Genomic DNA, 26,095 nt, shown 5'->3' with positions numbered 1-26,095 from the left:
CACCATTATATTCTTCCTTTATTAGCTGTCCTTGTATAATACAAATCTGCAAGTTTAGATACAAAAAAAATCTGGAAATAAAAGATAGAAAAGTACCCGCCAGGCACCCCTTCCCATTCTTCCAGGACCCCACCCCAGCGGGTACCAACATGAGGTAACTGAGCATCTTCCCTCCCCCCTCCCCCACCTCTGGGCCCCCAGCTTGGCCTTGCCCCCTTGAGACCTTGGCCCCCTGGAAGACAGATGTGGGCCCCGAGTGGAGGTGAGCACAGCATTGGCAGTGAACGCAGCGAGGGCAGAGGGAAGCCCTTACTTGTGCTGTGTGTGGGGGAGGAGATGACCAGATTTGGGGTGGGCACTCTTGTGGGGCCCAGGAGAGCCCCTATGAGGGCATCCCTCCTTCATCCTGCCCAACACTAGAAGGTGAAAGGTCAGCAACAGAAACTGGGGAGTGGAACTTGAACCATGGATATCCTTGGGACTGTGGCCATCCCCTTGTGTCTGGGGCACGAGAGGGTGCATTGCCAGCCTACATCTGGCAGTGACATGGCTCCCTTAGCCAGGCTGGGTCCGTCCCTGAATTCCGTCCTGTCGCAACCTGGCCTTCACAATGTTGGTTCTGTAGAGGTTTGGGAGTGGCAGAGAGGACTCAGGGAATTGAGGGGCACAGCCCCAAGGAGCAGGACTACGGGAGAGGTTGTGCCTCCATTCCCAGGTGTGGTGCACCTGGGGGTGACAGGGTGACGGGGTGGGCAGGGCAGCTTGAGCTACAGTTCAATCTCGAAGGTCTTCTGCAGGTCTCCGGAGAAGGGATTGGAGGGCTTCTCCACAGTGGGTTTGCCTTCTAATGCTGCCCACTGGGCCTCAAAGGGGTCCAACTCAGGGGCAGGGGCCGGTGCAGGCTCTGGGGGCCAGGAGGCCCCATTGGGGCGTGGACGGGCCTGGCCCCCAGGGGCACTGGGTGCAGCAGGGGGTGGGAAGACCCCAGCTTTCCCAAGCAGGGTGGCAGGCTGGGGCTGGGCAGCTGAGCAGAAGGCGTTGGCCACCATCTGCGAGGGTGTGATGCCCACCACAGGCACCCGGGGCATGGGCGGGTAGCCCAGGCCTGGGTAGGCAGGTATGAATGGGGGCTGCATGTGTGGGGGTGGCAAAAACACAGCCACCTGGGCAGGTGCTGTGTCAAAGGGCCCCATAGGGGCAGGGAAGGGCTGTAGGGCAGGGGGGAGGGTGGACACTGGGGGCACTGAGGCCGCTTGCTGCTGCTGCTGCTGCTGCTGTTGCTGCTGCTGCTGCTGGGCCTTGGCCACCTGGGACACCTCCTCCAGCCATCGCTCAGCCTCCGAAGGGGTCCGCTTGTGCCCAGGCTGGAAGGTAGCTGCAGGGGGCACAGAGGGCTCGCCCCAGGCAGAAGTCCCTAGAGAGAGGAGAGGAGCAGGTGAGGGACAAAGGCTGCAGTGGAAGAATCGCAGGCTGGGAACAGGGATGGCCTGGGATGAGAGCACGGGTTCTAGAGCCAGCTGTCTGCCTTCGAGTGCCAGCTCAGCTCCTTGCTGGCTGTGCTGACATTGGGAAAGTGACTTAACCACTCTGGACCACATAACAGGTCTGTTTCTACATAATTCTGAGGCTCTGTGGCCCCATGCTCACCCAGCTCCACTGCTCTTCTCACTGTCAGCGCAATACCTGGTAGTAACTTTGAGCATCAACTTGAATTCCAATCATTTGAGAATGTAGTATATATCATGAGGCTAAGATTCCAAGGTTGCATGGATCTTTCTCAGAGTTTACTGTTCCAACACAGAAGATTCGATTGTTTTAAGTTTGTGTTTTCTAAGGGTCTAGAGGTCTACAATTATACTATTTGAGATCCTGAGGTTCTCGCCTGTTTCAAGGAGGAGGCCATGCATGCATCTGAGTGTCATCCATGGTTCTAAGATAATCCTAGAGGACTAAGCTGATCCACGGTTCTAAGCCAATCCCATGGCTCTAAATTGATCGATGGCTCTAAGCTGATCCATGGCTCTGAGCTGATCCCATGGCTCTGAGTTGATCCACGGCTCTGAGCTGATCTCATAGCTCCAAGTTGACCCATGGTTCTAAGCTGATCCCATGGTTCTAGGTTGATCCATGGCTCTGAGCTGATCCATGGCTCTAAGCTGATTCCAATACTTGACCATTCAAGATCCCTGAGGTTTCCAAGGTAGCCCTGAACAGAGAAGAGGAATGCAGGAGGGCACTTTAGGGGATCTGTCCTGATGGAAGACACCAAAGGACTTACCTGTTGTGGCAGATGGGGGCCCTGATGCTGCTGTCCCAGCACTGGCGAAAGATGAGCTGATCTGTGTACACAGAGCATTGATGCCATCGCTGTCACTGGCACCAGGAGGCTCCATCTCAGGTACTGGGAAGTCGGGAAGGGCAGAGGTCAACAAATAGCCCTGGGCACTGCTGCAGCCCTGCACTTTCCCTGCACCAGGGCCACTCTATAGTCACTAGATGGCTATGGCCACTAAAATAACTGTGTGGGTGAGAGAGAAACATCTGAGTGGTAAACAGACAAGTCAGTATGTGACATCTGATGACTGGCAGTGGCAGAGACCCCAAACCAAGGACTCCAAGAAATATATGAGTGGCCACAAACCACAAGTGATGTTTAAAATGTTTAACAAGCTGGGCACAGTAAAACACCTGTAATCCCAGCTACTCCCAAGTTTGCGGCCAGCCCCAGCAACTTAGTGAAACCCTGTCTCTAAATTAAAAAAAATAAAAAGGTCTGGGGATGCAGCTCATAGCAGAATGCCCCTGGGTTCGATTCCCAGTGTGCCTTCCTCCCATGAAATACATAAAATGTTTAAAGACATATTAATTTAGAAAACGCGTTCCACTGCCTATATGGCAAGAGCATGGGCTGGTCAGCATGAAGGCGGGCCACGTGCTGTTCATCAGGGGGGATCATGTATCCTACTTGGGTAAAGATGCGACTCCCCCGCCACCCAAGCAGCTGGCCTATCACATATGTCATGAGGGCAGTGCTGCACCTATGTCAGCAAGACAGGAGGCGTGGAGCAGGCATGGTGGCCTTGTGAGGGCTTGGGAGGAATGCAGGTACCATCCAAATAAGCAAAGAGCTGCCATGTGTGATGTGTGACAAGCATCTGTGACATTTTAGTAAGTAACTATCTCCAGGGGGCACCTGGGATGCTCTAGGGAGCATCAGAAAGAAGCATGTGTGACATAGGGTCCCAGGTGGGGGCCGTGTGGTTTCCAGGTCAATGTCCATGAAGACTGTGTGTTCGTGGAAACAGGCATGTGGCGCCTGAGGGTAGAGCCTCTGAGTGGGACTGAAGTTCAAGTGTGAGGCATTCTGACGTGCCATTCCCAAGTGTGAATGTGAGTGATTTCGCTTGTGTGATGGAGAGGGGTGTGTGTGTGTGTGTGTGTGTGAGAGAGAGAGAGAGAGAGAGAGAGAATTTCCACAAATCTACATGGTAGCTACCAAGTTTGTGTGGATCCAGATGTGTATTTGTGTCAGTGTATTTGTGTCATCTGGGTATGTGACTTCTGAGCATGTGACATTTCTGCACATATGTACCTCTAAGTCTGTGACCTCTAAGTGTGTGTGACATGTATGAGAGAGTGTGACTTTGGTGTCTGAAATTTCTATGGGGCAAGTTCAAGTGAGTGTGCAGCTGGCTGCAGGAGTATGAGGCTCCTGGACAGAGCCCGGGAGCCTGCCGCTCCTCAGGGCGCCGGTGTGAGGGACCTGAGTGGCGTTTAATGTCAGGCTGTGCGAAGACAGCATATGTGAGGGTGTGTGACAGTTTGGGAATGCTGCAGGACGCGGAGCAAGTGTGCGTCATTCTCAATGTACGCTGGCATCTGCTCAACAGTGGATACAAATCAACACCCTCCCACACCAATCCTCAAGCCATAAGGGACAGAAGTCCCAGATTTGACATATGGAAGCAAGAGAGTGGGCCAGAGCACATGGCTTCCCAGACTGCTAGGAGGGCAAGTAGACCTCCTGCCTGTCTCTCTTGAGCAAAAACATGGTACCCTGCCACCTCTCTCCTTTCCCTGGCCCATGGCAGACAACAACAGAATACAAGGCCATTTTCTCTCACTAAGTTCTTTACCTGGCCAGACCTCAAGGCTCCACTGACCAAATTCTGGGAGTTTTTCCTTTGGGCAAAGGCATAACACCCGGCTGCTCTCTCTTCTCCCCTGCCCATGGCAAACTTTGCTAATTAATCATATAGCAAACAGGCCGACTCTCTTCTTTTTCTTGCTCATGGCAGACACTGTCAGGAGTTCATGATGTACGCCACCATCCCTCTATTCTTCCTGCCTCAGGCACACAGTGCTAATCTATCACAATCCTCCTCTGCTGTGATCCTGAGGAGGACCTTTATCCTTCACCTGGCCAGATCTCATGGTTCTACTGGCCACATGCTTGGGAAGGGCATTAGACCATGATGCTTTAGCCTACTCCTGAGAAAAAGAGGACACCTGTGCTGCTTCTCTTCTTTCCTTTGCCCATGGTAGACTTCTCTGCCTATAGCAGATTTTTCTTTTTTTTTTACCTTTTACACACACACACACATATATTTTTTCTTTGTGTGTGTGTGGGTGTGAGTTTTGCTGGAGATCAAACCCAGGGCCTTGTGCATGCAAGGCAAGCACTCTCCCAACTGAGCTATTTCCCCAGTCCCCCCTTTTACATATTTTTATTGATGTATTATATTTGTACATAATGGTGGGATCATGGTTATATATTCATACGTGCACATGATGTAGCAATATAATTTGGCCAATATAATTCCCCAGTTTCCCCCCTTTCCTCCAGTCTACTGATCTCCATTTAGTTTTCCTCCACTCTACTGATCCCTCTTTATCTTTCTTTTCTTTTTCCTCTCTAGCTTCCACATATGAGGAAAAAAAATACAATCTTTGACTTTCTGAGTTTGGCTTATTTCACTTAACACAATGTTCTTGAGTTCCATTCATTGTTCTGCAAATGTCATAATTTCATTTTTCTTTATGGTTGAATAAAACTCCGTTGGGTATATGTACCACATTTTCTTTATCCATTTACCCATCGACAGACATCTAGGCTAGTTCCACAGTTTGGCTATTGTGAATGTACTCTAGCTGATTTTCTAACCAATCGTGGTGTGCGCCATCTTGCTCCCTTAACCACAGCAGACACCGCTAACTGATCATGACCGGTGATACCTCTCTGCTACCCCTTCCCATAGCAGCTATGGCTAAACAATCATGATCTGTGCTGCGCATCTTCTGTTCCTTGCCCATGGCAGACACTGTTAATTGATCATGATGCGTTCCACCTCTCTGGCAGACAGTGCTAATCAGGAACGATGAGTACCACCTCTCCTCTGGCCCTGCCCACACCAAATACTGCTGATGCCGAAGCCCCTTTCCACTGAACCCAGGGCTCACCTGTGCCCTTCACCTGGAAGTCAGTGCGGCGCTGCAGTGTGGACGGCAGCTCATTCAGCCGTAGGCTCAGCTGCCGTTTGAAAGGCGAGTTCTTCTGACTGAGCGCTGGGAACCCACGGAAGGAGCCCTGGCGAACCAGCTGCTCCAGAGGGGCGTGGCGCCGGGGGATGGCAGCTGCAGTGGTGCCTGTGGCCACAGGGGTGCCTGCCTCACCCTTCTCACCAGGGGATGTGGTGGCTGGTGTCGGGGACACATGCCCAGGCTGGGCAGGGCCGGGAGCCACAGTGGGGGCAGCTGCTGCCTCTGCTGGAGACATGGGAAGACAGCAGGTTAGACATCTCATCTTGCAGCTCGGACCTCTCCCGCCAGTCCTCTTGACCATTCCCTGATCTATTCTGCCCTCAACAGAGCCCTGAAACGTCCCTGACCCCCATCCAAGTTAAGATCACCTTTCCTAGGAGTCCCTTGGAGAACTGTCCCCCACATAGTGACCCTCTGTGTCTCTCTAGCTTTCTGTCCCTGATCTGTTTTCCTCCCCTGCTCTGGCCATTTCTCCCTTGGAGATTATCTTCCTTTTTGATAATTTACAAACACTTATTTGGTGTGCAAACAACTTATCAGGCATTGTTCCAGGGGCTCCACAAGAATATGCTCAACCCACATGACCACCCACCAGGTCAAGACCATTGTCATTTTACAGAGATGGAAACCAAGGTCCAACAAAGGCCAGTGACACCACCAGGACAGGGCAGGCTGCCTCTGGAGTCTGTTTCACCTGCCTGCCCTCACCGGCCCCTGCATGTCTGGGCTTGGTCTGTCCTCAGTGTACTGTTTTTCTGTCCCTCTCCCTCTGTCCCTATCTTTGTTTCCCTACTTCCCACCATTCTTCCCACCTCAAGGGACCCTCTTCCTTCCTAGTCAGGGCTTGGCAGGATTCATCCTCTGGGAAGCTTTCCAGATTGTTCCAGCCCCTCCCTCTGAGCTCCCTCTACTCTGGGATTGTCGTCTGGGGACACCTGGCTTCCCACTTAGCACCACAGGCAGTGTTCTCAAGGCAGGTTCCCACTCTCCACACCAATCCACAGACATATACTCTTCCTCCAAACACGACCCCATCACAGCTATATCCCCTGGAGGGATGTCACCCAGGGCATTTCTTCCATCATGAGGTGACAAGCCTACCCAGACAGGGCCCAGGGCCATGGAAATAGCCCAGGACAGGTTGGACTGGGAATCTACCTCTCTTCACCATCTCACTCTATGACCTCAGGAAGTCCCTTCCCCTCTCTGGGCTCCCAGAAACCTGGGATAAACATCCCTAGGCTACCTCCCCAAGCCTCCTGGAAAGGTCAGTTAAGGTAGTGAATGTTCAGTGCTCTGGAATCCGACAAAAGCTTCATAAACAACTCTGCTGTGGCCAGTGCATTGCTCCCCAGCGCTGAGAAAACGTAGTGCCTCCAGGCTGTGATTCAGTGCAGCTGCAAAAGCAGCAGCAGCAGCACACTGTGAGATGTGCAGCAAATCAGACTTCACTGTAAACTCCTATTTGGCTGTGCAAACAGTGAAGTGCCTTCAGCAATGCAAAGTCCCTGAAAATTAGCATATCCTTTGGGAACAAACTCTTTGCAAATTCAAAAGCACTTGTAATAGAGTTTGCACCTGACAACATTCTTTGTTAAGTTCTAACATCCTATGTAAATGCTAAGAGAAATGTTTGTAAATGGAAGCACTGCATACTTGAGCATTGCTTTTTATTATTTTTGTCACATGCCCTGCCCTCATTCTTTCTGGATAGCAACTCCTAGTAAGATGCATCTTTTAAGTGTGAAGCCATCACACACACAATGAAATAAATGTATCATTATATTATACTTAACAGTCGATGTACTCTGATATTTTCTATTTCATTTTTTAAAATCCTGGCCATAATTCGGCCAACCAACTTTGCAAGTCTTGATACACAGGGCAGAAAACCCTGGGGCACCCGGACTTGGTGAACTTTGGTTCCTGGCCGGCAGCACTTTGCTCCAATAAACTCTTTAGACTGAAGATTTTTGGTTTTATAAACTAAAACCAAACTCTGCAGCCAGCAGCAGGGTCTCTGTGTCCCTGTGCTTCATTACTCACCCTCCCCAATCGCCCGCAAAATAGGGAGCCCACTTGCATCCGCCCAATGTCAGGCAGCACCCACCTTTCTTCTTGTCCGCAGCCTCGCGCTCTGTGGGTCGCCCGCTCCCCGACAGGCGGAAGGAGCCCTCGCGCGCGAAGCTGGTGCGGCTGGCATCGAAGGCGGCCGTGACCCCGCATTCCTTCTCTCGTCGCTGTTTGCGCTCCAGGCATGCAGCGAAAGCGCAACCCACTGCGTGGCTCAGCCTCTCACCCTGTGCGGAGAGGTCCCAGGGTTAGAGACACTATCCCACAGGCTGAAGGACTGGAAGCCAGGAGTAGAGTTCCTGCCACTAGGTGCTGGAGCTCATCTGCCCCTCACATGAGTCCCTCTTCCTCTCTGGGCCTCGTGCTCAACTGCACCAGGATTACAAACAGCAGTCCTTTGGGTTGGCGGTTTAGATCAGTGGTAGAACGCTTGCCTAATGCTTGTCAAGGCGCTGGGTTCCATCCCCAGCACCACAAAAAGAATAAAAGAAAAAAAAAATGTTGGAGAGGGTAGTCCCAGCTACTCAGGAGGCTGAGGCAGGAAGATTACTTGAGCCTGGGAATTCCAGACCAGCTTGAGCAAAAGAGAAACCACCTCTCAAAAGCAAAGCCAGGGCAAGTCTGTAATCGCAGCGGCTGGGGAGGCTGAGGCAAAAGGAAGGTGAGTTCAAAGCCAGCCTCAGCAATGGCGAGGCGCTAAGCAACTCAGTGAGAGCCTGTCTCTAAATAAAACACAAAATAGGGCTGGGGATGTGGCTCAGTGGTCAAGTGCCCCTGAGTTCAATCGCTGGTACCTCTCCAAATTTTTTTAAAAGTGGGTGAGGGTGCTGGGAATGCAGCTCAGTGCTTAAGCACTGAGTTCAATCCCTGGGTTCAATCTCTGGTATCCCCCAATATCAAACAAAAAATGAAAACATTAGGTGGGGCTGGGGTTATAGCTCAGTGGTGGGGCACTTGCCTGGCATGTGTGAGGAACTGGGTCGGATCCTCAGCACCACACAAAAATAAATAAATAAAATAAAAGTATTGTGTCCATATATAACTATATATAACTATATTTTAAATGTTTTTAAAATATTGGGTATATCCCAGGTACTGTGGTTCTATGCTATCTTAAGTTCAAGGCCAGCCCCAGCAACTCAGTGAGATCCGGTCTCAAAATAAAAATAAAACAGAAGTGCTTGGGGTGTATTCAATGGTAGAGTGCCCCTGGTGCAATCCCCAATTCAGAGGGGAAAAGGAAAAAAAAAAAAAGACAAATGATGGGGGGCCCGTCATGAAAAGAAGCCAGAGCTCCACTCATGTGAAATTGTAGAAAAGGCAAAACTGCGATGGGAAAGGAAAGACAATCATTGTTTCTTCCGGAGCGGGCAGGGGCAGAAGTGTTTGTTCTGGGTGGTGGCAGTGTTCTAGACTTTGGTAGGAGCTGGAGTTTCACAGATGTATGCAGTTGTCAGAACTCAGCAAATGTGCACAGTGTTGCTATGAACTGAATGTCTGTGTCCCCTTCCAGATTCATATGTTGAAGCCCTAATACCTCAATGCAATGGTACTTGGAGGTGGGGTCCCTGTGATAGGATTAGTGGCCTTAGAAAAAGAACAAGAGACACAAGATCCACCCACCCCCTCCGTGTGGGGACAGAGCAAGGAGTCCATGTGCAAACCAGGAATAGAACGCTCACCACACTGGCACTCTGATCTGGGCTTCCAGGCTCCAGGCCTGTGAGAAATAAATGCTTGTTTTTTTAAGCCACCCAGTCTGTGGTATTGGGTTACGGCAGCCTGAACTGATCAAGACAAACATGTTTTACTTTGAAAGAAAAATATGAATTCTATCTAATGGAACACATGCCAAAGTGTTTAGGGTGAAGATTTTGATGTCTGCAACATCTGCAACATTGAAATTCATCCTCCAAATAAGATGGATAGATATGTGGTGAAGCAAGCCCAGGCAAATGTTAACAGTAAGATTTGGGGTGAGCCAGCCACGGTGGGGCACACCTATAATTCCAGCAGCTCAGGAGGCTGAGGCAGGTGGATCATGAGTTCAAAGCCAGCCTCAGCAACTTAGCAAGGTGCTAATAAGCATCTCAGTGAGACCCTATCTCAAAAAAAAAAAAAAAAAAAAATCTATGGGGTGGGTGACTGTACAAGTCCATCAACTTTGCTGCATGCTTGGAAAAACTTTACAATAAAATATTGGGGAAAAATGATGGTCACTGTTCTTGAGAGCCTATCTGTGAGGTTCTAAGGCCCAGTGGCCTGGGATTGACACTGGCTTCCCACTTCCCAAGATTTTCTCAAGAAAATCACTTCACCTTCCAATATTGGACTTCTTCTTTCGGTAAAATGTGGATGCTAACAGTACCTATTCCACAGGGTTGTAGCAAAAATTAGGTGAACTAATATATGTCAGGCATTCAGCACAAAGCTGGACACAGGAAATACCACATATATGTCAGCATCAATCTGTCCAGCCCTGGGTTGAATCCTGATACGCATCCTCTCATGGGATCCTCCCAAGAGTGCCAGGCAGTGAACCCTCTTGTGAACCCACTTTACAGATGAGGAAACTGGGGCTCAGATGGGACATCAACACATCCATTGCAATGACTAGAGTGGCAGAGTTGGGGTTCACATGCGTTTTATCTGACTTTGATTTTCTAACTAAGATGCTCAGCCACCTCTGAAAGTTAAACTTGAGAACAAAATCCTCAATAAAATAATAGTAAATTGAACCCAATAGCATATTAAAAGGGTTATACACTGTCACCAAGTGGGATTTATCCTGGCAATGCAAGGTTGGTTCAATATGAGAAAGTCAATCAATATAATGTGCCACGTTAAGAGGAAGAAAACCACATCAGGGGGAAAGAAAGATAACTATCTCAATTGATGTGGAAAAAAACAACACTTGACAAAACTCAATGTCCTTTTATGATAGACACTCAACAAAGTAGGAATAGAAGGAAACTTTCTCAGCCTTATGAGGGATATCTATAAAAAACTCACAGCCAGATACGGTGACACATGCCTGTCATCCCAGTGGCTCAGGAGGCCGAGGCAGGAGGATCTCAAGTTCAAAGCCAGCCATCAGCAATGGTGAAGTGCTAAGCAACTCAATGAGACCCTGTCTCTAAATAAAATACAGAATGGGGCTGGGGATGTGGTTCAGTGGTTGAGTGCCTCTGAGTTCAACCTGTGATATAAACAAAACAAAACAAAACAAAAAACAACTCACAGTATATATCATACTCCAGGGTGAAAGACTAAGAACGTTCCTCTCTGGGCTGGGGACATCACTCAGTTGGTAGAGTGCATGCCTAGCATGCACAAGGCCCTGGGTTCAATCCCCAGCATCACATGAAAAAAAAATAGATCTGCACCTGGGGTAGACTCAGCAACACATTAAAAAGGCAATAAATGCTTAAAAAACAAACAAACAAAAAACTTTCCATCTAAGATTGGGAACAAGACAGGATGCCTTCTCCCAACCCACTTTTTAAAGGTCTCACAGACTGGCCGTGAACTCCTGGGCTCAAGTGGTTCTCTGACTCAGCCTCTGGAGTAGCTTGGACTATAATCGCTTGCCACCCACCATGCCCAGCTCCGATTTCCTCACACTATTTGTTATTAAGTTCTGCTAAGAGCAATTAGAGGGAGCCATGAGCAGTGTAATCCCAGTGACTTGGGAGGTTTAGGCAGGAGGATCACAAGTTTGAGGCTAACCTGGGCAGCTTAGTGAGACTCTATCTCAAAATAAAGCTAAAAAAGGCTTCGGATGTAGCCTAGTAGTAAGCACTTGCCCAGCATGTGTGAAGCACTGGGCTCAATCTCCAGTACTGCAAGGGGGGAATAAAGAAGAGTAACTTGATAAGAAAAGGAAAAGGCATCCAAACTGGAAAGGGAGAAGTAAAATGATTCCTGTTTGCAGATGACATGGTATTATATAGAAAATCCTAAAAATTCCACAATTATTGCTAATAAATTTAGCAACACTGCAGAATATAAGATCAACACACTCAGTTGCTAATGTAGAGACACAACTCAGTTGTGTCTCTACATTAGCAATGAACAGTCCAAAAATGAAATTAAGACAATTCCATTTACAATAATATTTAAAAGAATAAAATGGTTATGAATAAATATATTTTCAATGTATATGTTTTACATTTATACATTGAAAACTATAAAGCATTGCTGAAAGAAATTAAAGATGATCTAAATAAATAGAAAGATATCCTATGCTCTTAAATTAAAAGGTTTAATATGGTTAAGATGGCAATATTCCCCAGAGTGATCTACAGATTTAATGAGATCCCTATCAAAATCCCAATGGGAGCTGGGCACGGTGGCACAAGCCTGTAATCCCACTGGGTCAGGAGGCTGAGGCGGGAGGATTGCAAGGTCAAAGCCAGTCTCACAGCACCTTATCAAGGCCCTAAGCAATAGTGAGACTCTGTCTCAAAATAAAAAATAAAAATGGGGCCAGGAGATGGCTCAGTGGTTAAGTGTCCCTGGGTTCAGTCCTCAGTACCAGAAACAAAAACACCTCAATGGTCTCTTTTCAGAAATGGAAAAGTTGATTCTAAAGTTCATATAGAATTCCAAAGAATCCAGAATAGCCAAAATAATTTGGAAAAAAAATAAAGTAGAAGAATCACACTTCCTGATTTCAAAACTTACTACATAAAACTATCTTAGGCAAAACAGTACAGACTGGCATCAGGACAGACACACAAATGAATGAAATAGAGTTGAGAGCCCAGAAATAAGCCCATCTGTGTATGGTCAATTGATTTTCAACAGCAGTACCAAGACCATTCAATGGGGAAAAAATAGTTTCTTCAACAAATGGTGCTTGGAAAATTGGATATCCATATGAAAAAAAAAAATGAAGTTGAACCCATAACTGACATCATATGCAAAAATTAATTCTAAGGGCTAGAGATGTAGCTGAGTGGTACAGCGTTTGTCTAGCATGCATAAGGCCCTGAGTTCAATCCCCAGTGCAAAACAAAAATGAACTCAAAATGGATCACAGACCTAAACGTAAGAAAACAACAGACAAATTTTATTTGAGCAATATTAAAAACCTTTGTGTATTAAAGGATACTCAAGGAAGTAAGAATAAAATGGCAAAATGGGGTGAAATATTTGCAAGTCATATATCTGATAAGGGTCTAGTATCCAAATATATAAAGAACTCTTACAATTGAACAGCAAAATGAAATTGACCCAGGCTGGGGTTGTGGCTCAGCGGTAGAGTGCTTGCCTAGCACATGTGAGGTGCTGGGTTTAATCCTTAGCACCATATAAAAATAAATATAATAAAGGTATTGTGTCCAATTACAACTAAAATTATTTTTAAAAAAATGAAATTGACCCAATTTAAAAATGAGTGAAGGACTGGAATAGAATCTTCTCCAGAGAAGATATGAAAGCCAATAAACACACACAAAAGATGCTCAACATCATTAACCATCATAGAGATGCAAATCAAGCTACAATGAGATGCTACTTCATACCTCATAGAATGGTTATAATTTTCATTTTTTTTGTAGTTGTTGATAGACTTTTATTTTATTTATTTATACATGGTGCTGAGAATCGAACCCAGTGCCTCACACATGCCAGGCAAGTGTGCTACCACTGAGCCCCAGCCCCAGCCCTGAATGGTTATAATTTTATAAAAGGAAAATAACAAGTGTCAGTAAGGATGCAGAGAAACTGGAACTCTCATTCACTGTAAGTGTGGATGCAAAATGGTGTAGCTACTGTGGAAAATAATTTGACCATTTCTCCAGAAGTTACACAGGGAGTTCTCATATAACCATCTATTCCACTACTAGGTACACACCCCGAAGACCTGAGCAGATATTCAAACAAATACACGCACACAAATGTCCAGAGCAGCAATGCTCACAATAGTTAAAAGGCAAAGGCACACACAATGTCCATGGAGGGATGAATCAATAAACAAAATGGGTCCATATACACACAATGCAATGTTACTTAGCTATAAAAGGACTGGGCTCTGACTCATACCACAACATGGATGAACCTGGAAACCGTGCTAAGTGAAGGAAGCCAGGCTCAAAAGGTCACACGGTACATGATTCCACTAAATGGCATATCCTGAATAGGTAAATCCATAGAGGAGGCCAGCAGATGAGCGGTGTCCAGGGGCTTCATCGGTAGGTGTGGGGACAGGAAATAAGTATTTAATGGGCATGGGGTCTCCCTCAGGGGTGAGGAAAATGTTTTGGAACTAGATAGAGTTGACAGTTAAACACCATTGTGAATGTACTAAATGCCACTGCACTGCAACAATTTAAAATGACTGGCTTGATATGAATTTCACTTAAAAAAAAAAATAAGTCGAACTTGAGGAATCTTGGGGATTCCACTGCTAATATTTAAAACCTGAAGCTTGGAAGTGGGAAGAATTCGCCCACAGTCACATTCTCTACCCACAGCAGATGGCCCCGCTCTTCTCCAGCTTTGACTCTCATCCCCAAATAGCTTGAGTCTCATTGCTAAATAATTCCAACTTATTGAACACTTGCTTCTGGACTCTGCTTAGAACTTTCTGCGTGTGATCTTAATGAAGGCTTCCACAGTGAACCTGTGAGGAACCACGGCTGTTATCCCCAGAGGGGAGACGTCATTTGTGCCCACTGTCCCACCCACGGCCAGGTGCTTGGACACTGAATGCACACCACTAACCATGTGGCAGTGGGTTTTCCAAAAATAGCCATGACAAATTTCTGGCTTCACATGTTCTTCCAGAACTTTTCACTCCCCCATCAGAAGTGAAGTCTGTGTCCTTTTCCCCTTAACCTGGGAAAACCTCTGTGATTGACTAGACAAATGGAGTGCCATGGGAGCCATGCTAGGTGATGTCCAAGACGGAGTCCAGTGGCCACATGGCTTCCTCCTCATTCTCTCTAAGTCTCTCTCTCCCCCCACCTCCTCTCTCCTACCCCTTTCTCTTTCTCCCTCTCTTGAGACTCACTTTGGAGCCCTGAGCTCTTCTGAATGCTCCATGTTGGAAAGACTCCCTGGCCCACCTATAATCCTAACTACTCAGGAGGCTGAGGTAGGAGGACCACAAGTTCAAGTCCAGCCCAGGCAACTAAGCAAGATCTTGTCTCAAAAAGGGCTGGGAATGTAGCCCAGTGGTAGAGCATCCCTGGATTCAAAAAAGGAAAAGAAAAGGAAGACCTGTGGAAAAGTCCTGAGAACACAGGAAGAGAGAAAAATGTCTGGTATTACAGCCCCAGACACTGTCTGAAACAGTGACCTCAGAGACCCTGGATCCAGAGCCACCCGGCTGGACTTTCCCCCAAATTCCTGACCTATCAGGTATTCAAGCAAATATTTGTCCCTAAATGTCCATAGCAGCATTGTTCACAAAGGCCAAAAGGCAAAAACAATCCAAATGTCCATGGAGGGCTGAAAAGATCAATAAAACATAGTACATGTCCATTCAATGGAATATTATTCAGCTATAAAAAGGATGGAAGCTCTGATTCATGCCACAGGAAGGATGAACTTTGAAAACATATACAAAGTGAAGAAGACAGACATGAAAGGTCACATACTACATGATTCCATTGAGTGAAATATCCAGAATAGGTAAATCCACAGTGAAAGAAGCAGATTAGCAGCTGCCAGGGGCTTCGGGGTGGGGGTGGGGACAAGGAGTGAGAACTTAATGGGTATGGGATTTTTCTTAGGGGTGAGGAAAATGTTTTGGAATGAGATTTGTTTCAGAAACCATGAAAGATAACAACTGAGTGTAAGTTTAAGCCACATGTTTCCAAGCAATCAATAACTGATATGACCACTATTTGCTCTGCTGGGCTCAGCAAATAGCAGTTGCCATGGTCTCTGGGTTTCTGATATCTCCATACCAGCCCCCAGTAGGCACCACTCAATACCAATACCAACTAATCAATACTGATACTTTCAAATTTGTTTTCCACTCTGATTTCAGTGCTGAACTTATGTGCGCAACAGGGAGGGTAGGGGCTTAAAGCTATTTAGGTTGGAGATTTCTAAAATATGAAGGGAAAGAAAATGGAGACTACTTGAGTGGAGAGTGCTAGGGTCTGTGATGGGCGGCTGTTGCATCACTCAGCAGCATCCACTCCTCAGTTTTTGGTAACAGCTCCCAGTTTCCCTTTGGGGACCTCCTTTCACACTGTATATGCCAACCCAGGCGCTCCACCCTCCCTGGACCATGTGGCCACTGGACTCCGTCTTGGGAGAAGACTGACCCAAGCTAGGCCAATTCCAAGCTCTCTCATTAGAATTAGAACCCAGAGTGTTGGAGATTTCTTTCACCATGGTGCCCTGAAGGAACTTCCCGCTGGAACAGCATCCCGAGGCGCCTTTCTCAGACACATGCTGCTTCTGAGTACCTTTCAATTTTGTGTGATTCCTCATACCCTTCCATGAATCTCATTCTGGGTTTTAATTAGCCAGATTAATTTTTATTGCTAGCAACCAAGTAATATTGGCTAATGTAGGAGAAAGAGACTGGGGCTTCTTACAAGAGTTGTGTAGGGTTTGAAGTCAGGGACCAGGGGATAGGATGCAATAGACTAAATTTTCCACCATCTTTTGCAGCTAGGAATTTCCACGTGACCAGATACTGTCCAGTGGGATGTCACTGGAAGGGCTATGCCTCCTACAAAGAAGAAGGCGTGCCTATCCTCAGGCCCCTCTCCTTTGTGCTGACTGGAATGAAGGCTGGAGCATATGTATCCATCTTGGATCACAAAGCAGGAGCCACACTCTGGAGGAGCAGCAAGATGAGCACAGAGGGGCCACACCAGTGATGCTCTCCCTGTGTGGGGATGTCCCTGACGTGATACAGAAACAAACTTCTATTTTGCTGGAATCATAGTATCTGAGAGTCTTCTGTCATAAGCCTCAGTAGCCTAACTCTGGAGAATACTTCTGAAAAGAGGATTCTTTTCTTGCTGTCATCAAATTTTCAGAGGGGACTTAAAATATGAAGAATGCCAGGGTGAATGTATTGAGGCTGAATGAAGAGCAGATGCCCTGGGGTATTGTTTGAGAAGGACCCAAGAGAGCATCTGGGGGCAGGAAACTATAACTTGATCTGGGCCAGGTTTATACATAAGCAAAAATCCACAGCTGTGCACCGGCCATCTGTGCACTTCACGACATACATAAAGAACTAGTGGTGACAAGGGTGATGATAATGTTTTCCTAAGCACTTGGATGTGCTAGGCACTGTTCCCAGTGCTTTGTATTAACCCACTTAAGTCCCACAAGAATCCTCTAAAAACTGTGAGGACACCCCATCTCCAGATGAGGAAACCCGGCACAGAATGAATTGGCCGAGTCCTTGCAGCCTGCTGGGACTCCAGGACACCCCAGAGCAAAGGGGGAGGAATCGATGGCCTTTGGCCATACTCACGGAGTCCTTGAGCGCCAAGAAACAGTGGCAGATCCAGCGGCGGGTGGTGCCATCCCGGCAGATATAGGAGAAGGCCTTGTCCAGGTTGCGGTCAGGAGCACAAAAGGAGACCTTCTCAATGGTCTGGTCTACCAGCAGATCCTAGGAGGGACCAGAAGGCCAGGAGAGGGTGTGAACTGTCTTTCACATATTCATTCAAAACTCCCTTAGCATCTGCACTGAATCATCCTGAACAGGGTGAGGGGACCCAGCAGTCACTGAGACAGCTCTGGGCCTTGCCTGGTGGAGACTCCCACTTCAGTGGGGAAGTCAGATCCACCACGAGATGGAGATGGCCCAGCCCACAGTTACAGCCAAACTATAATGAGGGAGGCACAGACAGGTGGGTCAGCCCAGATGGGAGGCACAGCGTCCTGCAGGAGCCAAGAACAGGTGCTTGTGGGGAGTTAGGCAGAATTTCCTGGGGGAGGTATTAATGAGGCAAAAAGGCAGGGAACAGTATTCAGTCTGTGCAAAACTGTTCTGTCAGTAACTCAACTCCCAGAGTATCCTGGGTGCCTCCACGAGTAGTCTTTGGCCTGGAAGCAGGGGATTCAATGGAAAGCAAACAGATACCCAGGACTGGGGGTGGAGCTCAGTGGTAGAGCCCTTGTCTAGCATACAAGATGCCCTGGGTTCTACTCTCAGCTCCATAAAAACAGTGAAAAAGAAACAAAGCCAGATACCGAGTTCCTGGCCCCATGATGCTCCTGTCTGGCGGGGCAGACTGACAATACATAACAGCTAACATTTATGGGCATTAGCAGCTACAGAGTGCCAGGCAGTGTTTTAAACAGTTTGCACATACTTTCTCATTTGAAGGAGGGGTCTGTTAGGAGCCCCACTTTTTAGATGAGGCAATGGAGGCCCAGAAAAGTTTAATCTCCTGCCCAGGGTCCCCCAGCTGGTGTGTGGGAGGGCTGGTGCTGAGGTGGCTGCTCCGGTCCATGCTCTCACCCACTCTGGATACCAACTCACAAATAACCATAGCCCTCATTCCTAAATTAGGACTGTGAGGAGAGCCAAGTCGTTGCAGGAACACATGGTGTAGTCTAGGAGACTCCTGAGGGAGGGACATCCCAGAGTGGGTGGGAAGGTGTCCTCAGCCCCAATATGAGGAGGCGAGGTGCCCACTGGTGCCCACCCGACCCCCACGGGCCTCCTACCTTGGTCTTGTCATCCACCACTCGTAGTCCATCGGCGGACACCCACAGGACAGACTTCACGGACTTCCGGCCCATCTGGAGTAGGGTGGGGGACAGAGGGGCCTGGTTAGGCCTGCCTCTTCCCATCAGGCTGTCCCCTCCCTGGCTCCAGCCCCTCACTCACCGCCTTCAGCTTCTTCACAGCATCTTCACACACGTGCATCCCCCGGGACTCCTCCACCTCCACGTGGCCCAGGTACTTGGGTGGGGGATGGGAGAACATGAGATAAGCACAGTAATCAATAATTCCCAGTGTTCGCTGAGCATCTGCCACACATCAGGCAATGTTCTAAGCGTGTCACACATTAATTCACTCTGCACTTCAACTCTACAAGGAGGACATCCTATTCCTACCCAGATAAGCAGACCAGAAACTATAGAACCTTTTATGGTCATGGTTCCTGTCCTTGTATGTCCCTGGGCTTTAACACTTCAGTGTTGAATTGAGTGTAAGTATTTGCATCTCTTTGCCTGAGGACATCATGCTGCTGCCCCCTGGCCGGTCAGGCAGGTAGAAAGAGCTTGGGCCAGTGCCCTCTCCCCGTGCAGTGAGTGATGGGAGGTGGGGCATATGTCCCAGCTCCCTCCTGAGCAGGTGGAGTGGCTGCTTCTCAGGTTCCCCAGGGGGATTAAGTTCAGCTGCTCAGACTGGCCCAGAGATGTGCTAATCCCAGTGATTTGAGAGGCCAAGACAGGAGGTTCACAAGTTTGAGGCCAGCCTTCTCAATTTAGCAAGACCCTGTCTCAAAATATGAAAAGGGCTGGGGTGGAGCTCAGTGGTAGAGTGCCCCTGGGTTTAACCCCAGTGCAGAGGGAGAGGAGGGAAGCTGAGCTGCCCCAGCTACAGTTCAGTAGCACAGCTTTTACGGCCCTCCATCCTTCTCACCAGCACTTCCTGCACCTCCCAGATTGAGCCTCTCACACTCAGGGCCTGCTTCTGGGGAAAAAAAAAAAAAAAATCAGGCAAGGGAGAAAGATATCAGCTCCCGTCAGAAGAGGCTGAGCTCCATAGCCCATGCCCTGAATCTTGCTGTCTACCTTACAAAAGTATAAAGGACTGAGGCTGTCTAACCAGAAAGCTCCTCAAAAGCAGGAAGCTTTGCAAATGCCACAAAACTGTGACATTCCAGTAGTGGAAGTTACTCCCCTGGAAATCATGAGCCCCCATTGAATAGGATGACGCCCGGCAGGAGGTCCTGGCTTTTAATACTAGCTTCGAAGGATCCAGGATCCCACTCCAATGGGCTCCACAGTTAATTGAGAACGTAAAGTTTCCTGCTCATAGCACAGGGCCTTTGGTGATCTTGCTTAGAACCCCAGGTTACAAAAGTGCGCATGTGCGCAGCAGCAAGCCCCGCCCTTCGTTGTGCCCCGCCCACTCACCCTGACTGGGAAGCTGCAGGTGCCCTTGCGCACCGCGTCCTCATCTGCCTGCCACTGGTGCGGGCGAGACGCCTCAGGCACATAGGCTGGCTTCCTCCGCCGCAGGCTCTGCCGTAACTTGTTCATGGTGCCTGCCCCGTCTACGTGGGGCAGCAGTATGGGTCAAGGAAGGAGGTTAGAACATAAATAGGGTCAGATAACATAAGAGTGGGTTTTAAGGGGCTAGGAGATCACTGGGTTGAAGGACATGGCATTTTAGGACATGCGACTAGCAGCTCCAGGCAGAGGAATTTGAGAGTTGCGCAATAGGGATTAAAAAATGTGGGGCTAAGGGGCACAGAGATCTGGGGTAGGGGGTTGAAGGTCACAGACTTGGGTTTGGAGTTTGGGAATGTGACTGACACAAGGATCCAAAGGAAGGGAGGTCAAGGCGTTGGAGAGCATGGGGGTTAGAGGGCATGGGGGTCAGGGGTCACAAGGTGATGGGGTGATCAGAGGGCCCCGGGGTGGGGTTGCATGGTTCAGGGGTGCAGGAGTCGGGTGTGGGAGGTGTGAGAGTCTGGAGGCTCAGAAGGTCTGGGGTGTGGGTGGGGAGATGGGGTCCTCTCTGTGTGCCTCTGAGACACAGCTCCTCCTAGGCAACTGTGTCAAGATGAGGCAAGGCCTCTGGGGTGGTATGTGCCTGCAACAGCCAGAGGTAAGACTGTGTGTGTATGTGGGGTGCAGGTGATGAGGGTGGAGGTGGCCAGCTGCTGGGACAATATTCACTGCTGATAAGCCACGCTGACAGTTGCAGGAGGAGGGTGAGGAGACACCCAGGACTGGAAACACCAACGGCAGGCAGACGGGGACTCTGTATGCATATGACTGCAAGTGGATGATGGTATATCTGGAATGGCATCCATGAGGGTGTCTGTATCTGCGCAGGCAGCCACGACTGTGTGTGTCCACACTGTACAGAAGGCTGTACGGAAGCATCCATGTCTGCGGGTGGATGTTTTATAAATGTGTATGTCTGTCTGTGAATACCGTCTGTGAGGGGTTCTGTATCCAATGGTTGGTTCTATTGTCCTTGATGACTGTAGCTTCTGAATACGGATGTGTGATGATTATTCACAAGACTGTGCCATTTCTAAGAGGACAGCGGTTGTTGGTGAGGTTGTATGGCTGTGGCTATGGTTTTTAAGGGTGTGTTTGTGTCAAAGTATGTGGATGTTGTCTTATTAGAGAGTGTGGGTACATGAGTGTTGTTCTGAGGGTGTGTCTGTAATTCAGTGGGGCTTATGCGAAGGTGTGCATGAACACTTTTGAGATTGTGTTCATAACCCAGTTGTGACTATTATCCATGAGAGTGCTAAGTGTTGTTTGTGAGACTCTCTGCTTAAATGTAGCTTTTTTGGAGAGCTTGGGTCTGTGAGTGCTATTTGTGAGGCTGTGTGTCTCTAAAAGTGTAGCTGTTGTCTATAAATTGTGGGTCTGTGTGTGTTTTCTGGGGGACTGTGTCCATGTACCACTCTCAAGAGTACGCATCAGAGAGTGCGTGTCAAGCAACAGAGAGTTGCGGCTGGCAAGTGCCTGTAGCTGCCTGTGTGTCTTGCTGTTGCCTGGGGATGTATGTGCAGATCCATCCATGTGAACATGTGCCTGCATGCTAGTGTGAACAAAGAGCTCCCTAATCATATCTTCAGGTGTGCCTGTCACTGTGTAAACATGTTTGTGGATTTGAAGAGATCATTGCCTGTGTGTGTGTGTGTGTGTGTGCATGCGCGCACCTTTGGACATGTGATCCTGACACACTCACAATGAGCGTGAAGATGCCAGAGGGTATATGTGAGAGAGTTTAGGGCTGAGTCTGTGATGGGGGCTTTGATGAGCGTGCAGAGGTGATGTTTGAGGGTGTCCACTCACGCTTGCAGTTAAACCTGTGTGACTGCAGGGACAGTTCCTCTGGTTCTGCTAGTTGACCCAGGAACCCAACCAGCCCCTGCCCTTTCCCAAACTGGGCACTCACCTGACTCCGTCCTGAAGGTTTCAGGGGGCCCCAGGGCCCCACAGGGGGCTGGGGGCAAATGCTGCTCAGGCCTCCTGGGTCCGCTCTGCCCAAGGGAGAGAGGAGAAGGTGAGAAGTTTGTTTGGGGTGGGGTTCAGTCCCCTCGTCACCCTGCCTTGGACTTCAGCCAACCCCCTCCATCTCAGGCTCCCTGGTGAGAGCCCTGGTTGTCAAGGCAACTGTTACCAGGGAGATCAGCCACCTGGTTCTAAGGGCCCAGGAATGAGTAGGTGGGCACCGTTGGGGATGTGCTGGCCTCAGGAGGCCCTTGATACCCAAGGGGATGGTGCTGGGGGAGTGGCTTTGTCCTAGACACATATCTAGGGCTACGCACAAACATACAGTCAGACATGCAGCCAACTCATGTCTACACTTGTCCTTAGCACCTGGTCACAATTCTGTACATTCAATTACACGCAGACATCATCCATCACAGCTACACACCTCCAGTCACAGAGATACACCGTAATAGTCATGGCCACAGCTGTCACTGTGAACATCTGGTCACATGTTCATGTTCGCAGATACATATAGCTCTACCCTGGACACTCATCTACATATGTGGTGATGGGCTCCACCACAGACACTGGTTACACCAGTGACTGATAATGGTCACTCCTATTTTTCAGCCACGTACAAAGAGCTGGGCGTAGGCACACCCATGAGGGAGACACATGTACAACCACACCCAGTGACACTTGTGTTTCCTCAGGCACCCACCCAAGAAATCCACATCACAGGCCCCCCCACAGAATCACACCCAGCCAGAGTTCAGCATTTGGTCACCTGTAAGTAGTCAATTACACACTGACACCATCACAACCATGCACACTGTCTCCACTGATGCACACTGACATCTGGGTACACTGAAACAGGCTGACACACATTTGATCTTGAAAAGCCCACACTCACACATGTCCCACACAGCCACAGCTGCACACGGACACTCAAGCCCTACTATGTCCATCATGCCAACACACCTTTTTTATTTTTTATTACACACTGTCACACAGTCACTCATATACACTCTTGGATGCTCACACTTGGTCCCTGTATCTGTCAGTCTTCTGTGATGGCCACTCTTATACAATGGTCCTCTCTAAGTAACCACACACTGAGATAATGATGGCTACAGCCAGTACACTACAGAGAAACAGACATACACACACAAGGCATGGCATGCAACCACCCAGAAACAAATATCACCAAGGACGGCCACCCTCAGACATAGCCACACACATTCCAGAAATGGTGGTATACGCATAGTATCCAAGTTACTCAGCCATCTGTCATGGTCAGTGTCCCACACATAGATGTACCATGTCACATCATCATAAACACAGTCTCTCTTCATGCAGACACACAGTTACAGACAAGTATGTGGCCACATATCATTGCAGCCCCATGAGAATAGGCACACAGAGTCACAACCTCACCTACATACACAGTATCTCACACATAGGGACAAGAACACAGTTTCAATTTCCTACATCACACGTACACAGTTGAGTGTATACAGAGAAATGCAGTGACCCAGACATACATTCATAAGTGTTTTTACATAAAAGTCTCGGTTCTTGACAGAGCCATGTACACAGTCAGGGTCCAGTTGCTTTATAACCAAACCACAGACTTGAAAAACAGGTGATCCACCACACGCATGTGCACACACACACATACACATACAGTTACAGACACAAACACTCTCACAGACTAGGACACAAGAATATATAGTCACCTGGGGTAACAGACATACAAGTTACGTGCATAGAGGAAAACAAGCCACAGTCACATACACACCCACTGAACATCCACACAGGTATCTGACACCAGCATACACAGACACATCCACACAATTAAATGACCCTTTACAATAGCCTGTGTTTTAGACACCAAGTCAAATGCATAATCAAAATCATAATGCAAGACTGTAAGTACACAGTTTTACACACACAGCTAGATGTAGTCACTAGGAACATACAACCACTGTCACGCACAGTGCCTTCACACAATCCTAGTCACACAGGCACAATGTGACTTCAGATGTATCGCTGTCACACACATAGTAGTGTGTTTCATATGTATATAAAATCAGTTATAGGCCTAACCATAACATTCTCAGTCACTGGAAGAGTCACACATTGATATGGGGTCATAGACACAACTCCACTTACACAGTCACAACTCCACCCACCTCTTCAGTCAGTCACACGTATGCCCAACCCAAGACAACACATATACTGTCACATACCAAGGCACACCAATACAGAGTCACAAAAGACATAACCATAGCCACAACTCTACAATCACAACCATGTACCCACCCAAACACCAACAGACTAAAAAGTAGAGGATTTTACACAGTGAACCACTGTCATTCACACATAGTCACACAAATACTGGGGTCACACACAGACACCACTACATACAAGCACAAGGATACAGACATACGACGCTGATTCTTCAGTCACCAGCTGCAGCGCATGCACACACAGACAGCCACAGTCACACAAACATGGGGTCACACTTCTAGCCACCTCCCCATCCCTTGCTTCCCCCCTTCCCCCCAGGTACCACACACAAAGCCGCCCTCACACCGCAGAAGCTGCAGACAGACAGGGTTTCACCGGGTCCCAGGGGAGCCGCCCCCAGCCCAGCCTGAATCCTTGGAGCCTGGGGGGGTCCGGTCTGGGAGGGGGAGGCCACGCATTGTCTGCAGGTGGGGCCTCTCTTGGACAGCTAGCTGGGCAGCCTTAGGGACAAAGGGGATGGCCTAGGGGACCTTGTTCAAGCGGGGGTGGGAGGATGCCTGAAATTCTCCTTATTTTATTCAGGGTGGGGTGGGGTGGGATGGAGTCCCAGGCACAGGGACCTTGTTTTGAGAAGGGATGTGCTGGGACGCTGTCCAAGTCCTGGGGGGAGTCTGTGCCCAGGAAGCCTCTGAGGCCAGTGGGGCAGTCTGTGCTTGGAATCCCCCAGGCCTTGGCTTGGTGGGGAAACCGTAATCTGGGACCCCATCCTCAAGACCTTGCTTAGCGGGTGGCTGTGCTCAGAGACCCACTCTAGTAAGGGGTAGGGATTATGTCTGCAATTGCCTCCTGGAGGCTTTGGCTTGATATGGGGTCTGTGTCCCAGACCCCAACCCCAAAACCTTGCCTAGGGAGTTGTACCTAGATTCTCGGTACCCCTGCCCTTGATTTGGGGTGATCTGTGTCCAGAATCCCCATTTCCACAGCCTTGCCAAGAAAGAGCCTGTGCCCAAGCCCCCCATCTTCCAGGGTTTGATTTAGTGGGGTTCTCTTCTTAGACCCCCACCCAGGACCACCCTCTCTAGCCTTGGCATCCTCACTCCATCCGGGCGCCGCGGCCGCCTCCCACCCTCCGCCACATCAGCAGCGGCGCCGCCCCCGACCCAAGCCCCTCTCGCCCGCCCTTCTCACGCTGGCCGCCGCGCTGCGGGACATCCAGGGCCCGGGCGCCCCCGCCTCCCGCGGCCCCAGCTGGGCCCGGCTTCCCCAGTGCTGCTGCTGCTGTGGCGGCGGCGGCAACGGCAGCTCGGTCTGACGCGGGCCCGGCCCGGGGTCGGGGGATGGTGCGGGATGCACGCGCGCGAGCCAGCTCGGCTCCCCGGAGGATTCCGTTCCGGGGGCGGGGAGCGTCCCTCCCGCCTCGGCCCCGCCCATTGGCCGGCCGCCTGCTGTATATGCAAAAAAGACCCCGCCCCACCCATAGGCCACGCCCAAGCCCGAACAACCCCGCCTTCTCCGGTACAGCCACCGCCCCGCCACGCCCACTGGCCGGCCGGGCAGAGTCTCTCCCGCAGGTCCGTTTAGGCCTGGGTTCTCTTGCCTTCTGTGACCTCTGACTCAGATCCCCTTCAGTTCTGCGTCCGAAAGAATTGCTATAGGAGGCGACTTGCCGCCCCCTATCCCCAAATCTTGCTAACCCTACGATTCTCCCATCACGGCGGGGGCGGGCAGAAGCGGTGACGAGGCACTTTTTGCATGAAGGGGAGGGGGAATGAACAGACCCCGGCATCCAGGAGCGCGGTCAGTTTGGCTTGCGGGGCTGGGGCGCGGAGCTGAGACCTGGGCGCGGTTCTGGCCGCCTCTGCGTCCCCACTCCCACCCAGTGCGCTTGGCAAAGCAGCTGGCAGGGGCATTAGGGCCCATTAGCAAAGGCGAGGTTGCTGGAAGCAAGGGAGGGAGCCTGAAGCTGGGAGGGCAAGAGATGGTGTGGTGTGTGTGTGTGTGTTGGGAGGGGCGCTTCTCAGCTGCCACAGCCCTTGAGCAGGTGGTCAGCACGTGTGGGGGTAGGGGGGAGAAGGAGGTTCCCAGCAACAGATGG

The 26,095-nt window shown here is 49.4% G+C and overlaps 1 protein-coding gene and 1 long non-coding RNA gene across 3 annotated transcripts; one reads left to right on the top strand and one right to left on the bottom strand.

The window, feature by feature from the left end:
• On the bottom strand, positions 1-25,392 carry Numbl (NUMB like endocytic adaptor protein). Of its 2 annotated transcripts, none has more exons than XM_046440074.2 (10): positions 25,189-25,392; positions 21,710-21,794; positions 19,699-19,838; positions 18,440-18,514; positions 18,277-18,351; positions 17,072-17,212; positions 7,652-7,841; positions 5,461-5,763; positions 2,279-2,401; positions 1-1,414 (listed from the first exon to the last, which is right to left on the bottom strand). In XM_046440074.2, the coding sequence occupies exons 1-10, from the start codon at positions 25,210-25,212 to the stop codon at positions 768-770; spliced, it is 1,803 nt and encodes a 600-aa protein (XP_046296030.1). In that variant the 5' UTR covers positions 25,213-25,392; the 3' UTR covers positions 1-767. The 2 variants fall into 2 exon arrangements, with proteins under 2 accessions (XP_046296030.1, XP_046296029.1); XM_046440073.2 differs by having other exon boundaries at positions 5,461-5,766; positions 25,189-25,391.
• Positions 19,762-20,850, top strand: LOC124089848 (uncharacterized). The gene is made up of 3 exons (XR_006850876.2): positions 19,762-19,872; positions 20,337-20,395; positions 20,489-20,850. It is a non-coding gene; the product is annotated as an uncharacterized LOC124089848 (long non-coding RNA).
• Positions 25,393-26,095: the final 703 nt, after the last annotated feature.

Source organism: Marmota monax, unplaced genomic scaffold, assembly GCF_021218885.2.
Source record: "Marmota monax isolate L192 unplaced genomic scaffold, Marmota_monax_Labrador192_F-V1.1 WCK01_AAM20220418_F8-fsc00228, whole genome shotgun sequence".
In the NCBI taxonomy this organism is placed as follows: domain Eukaryota; kingdom Metazoa; phylum Chordata; class Mammalia; order Rodentia; family Sciuridae; genus Marmota; species Marmota monax.
Note: the sequence above shows the minus strand (reverse complement) of the source record. Positions and strands in the feature narration are given on the sequence as shown.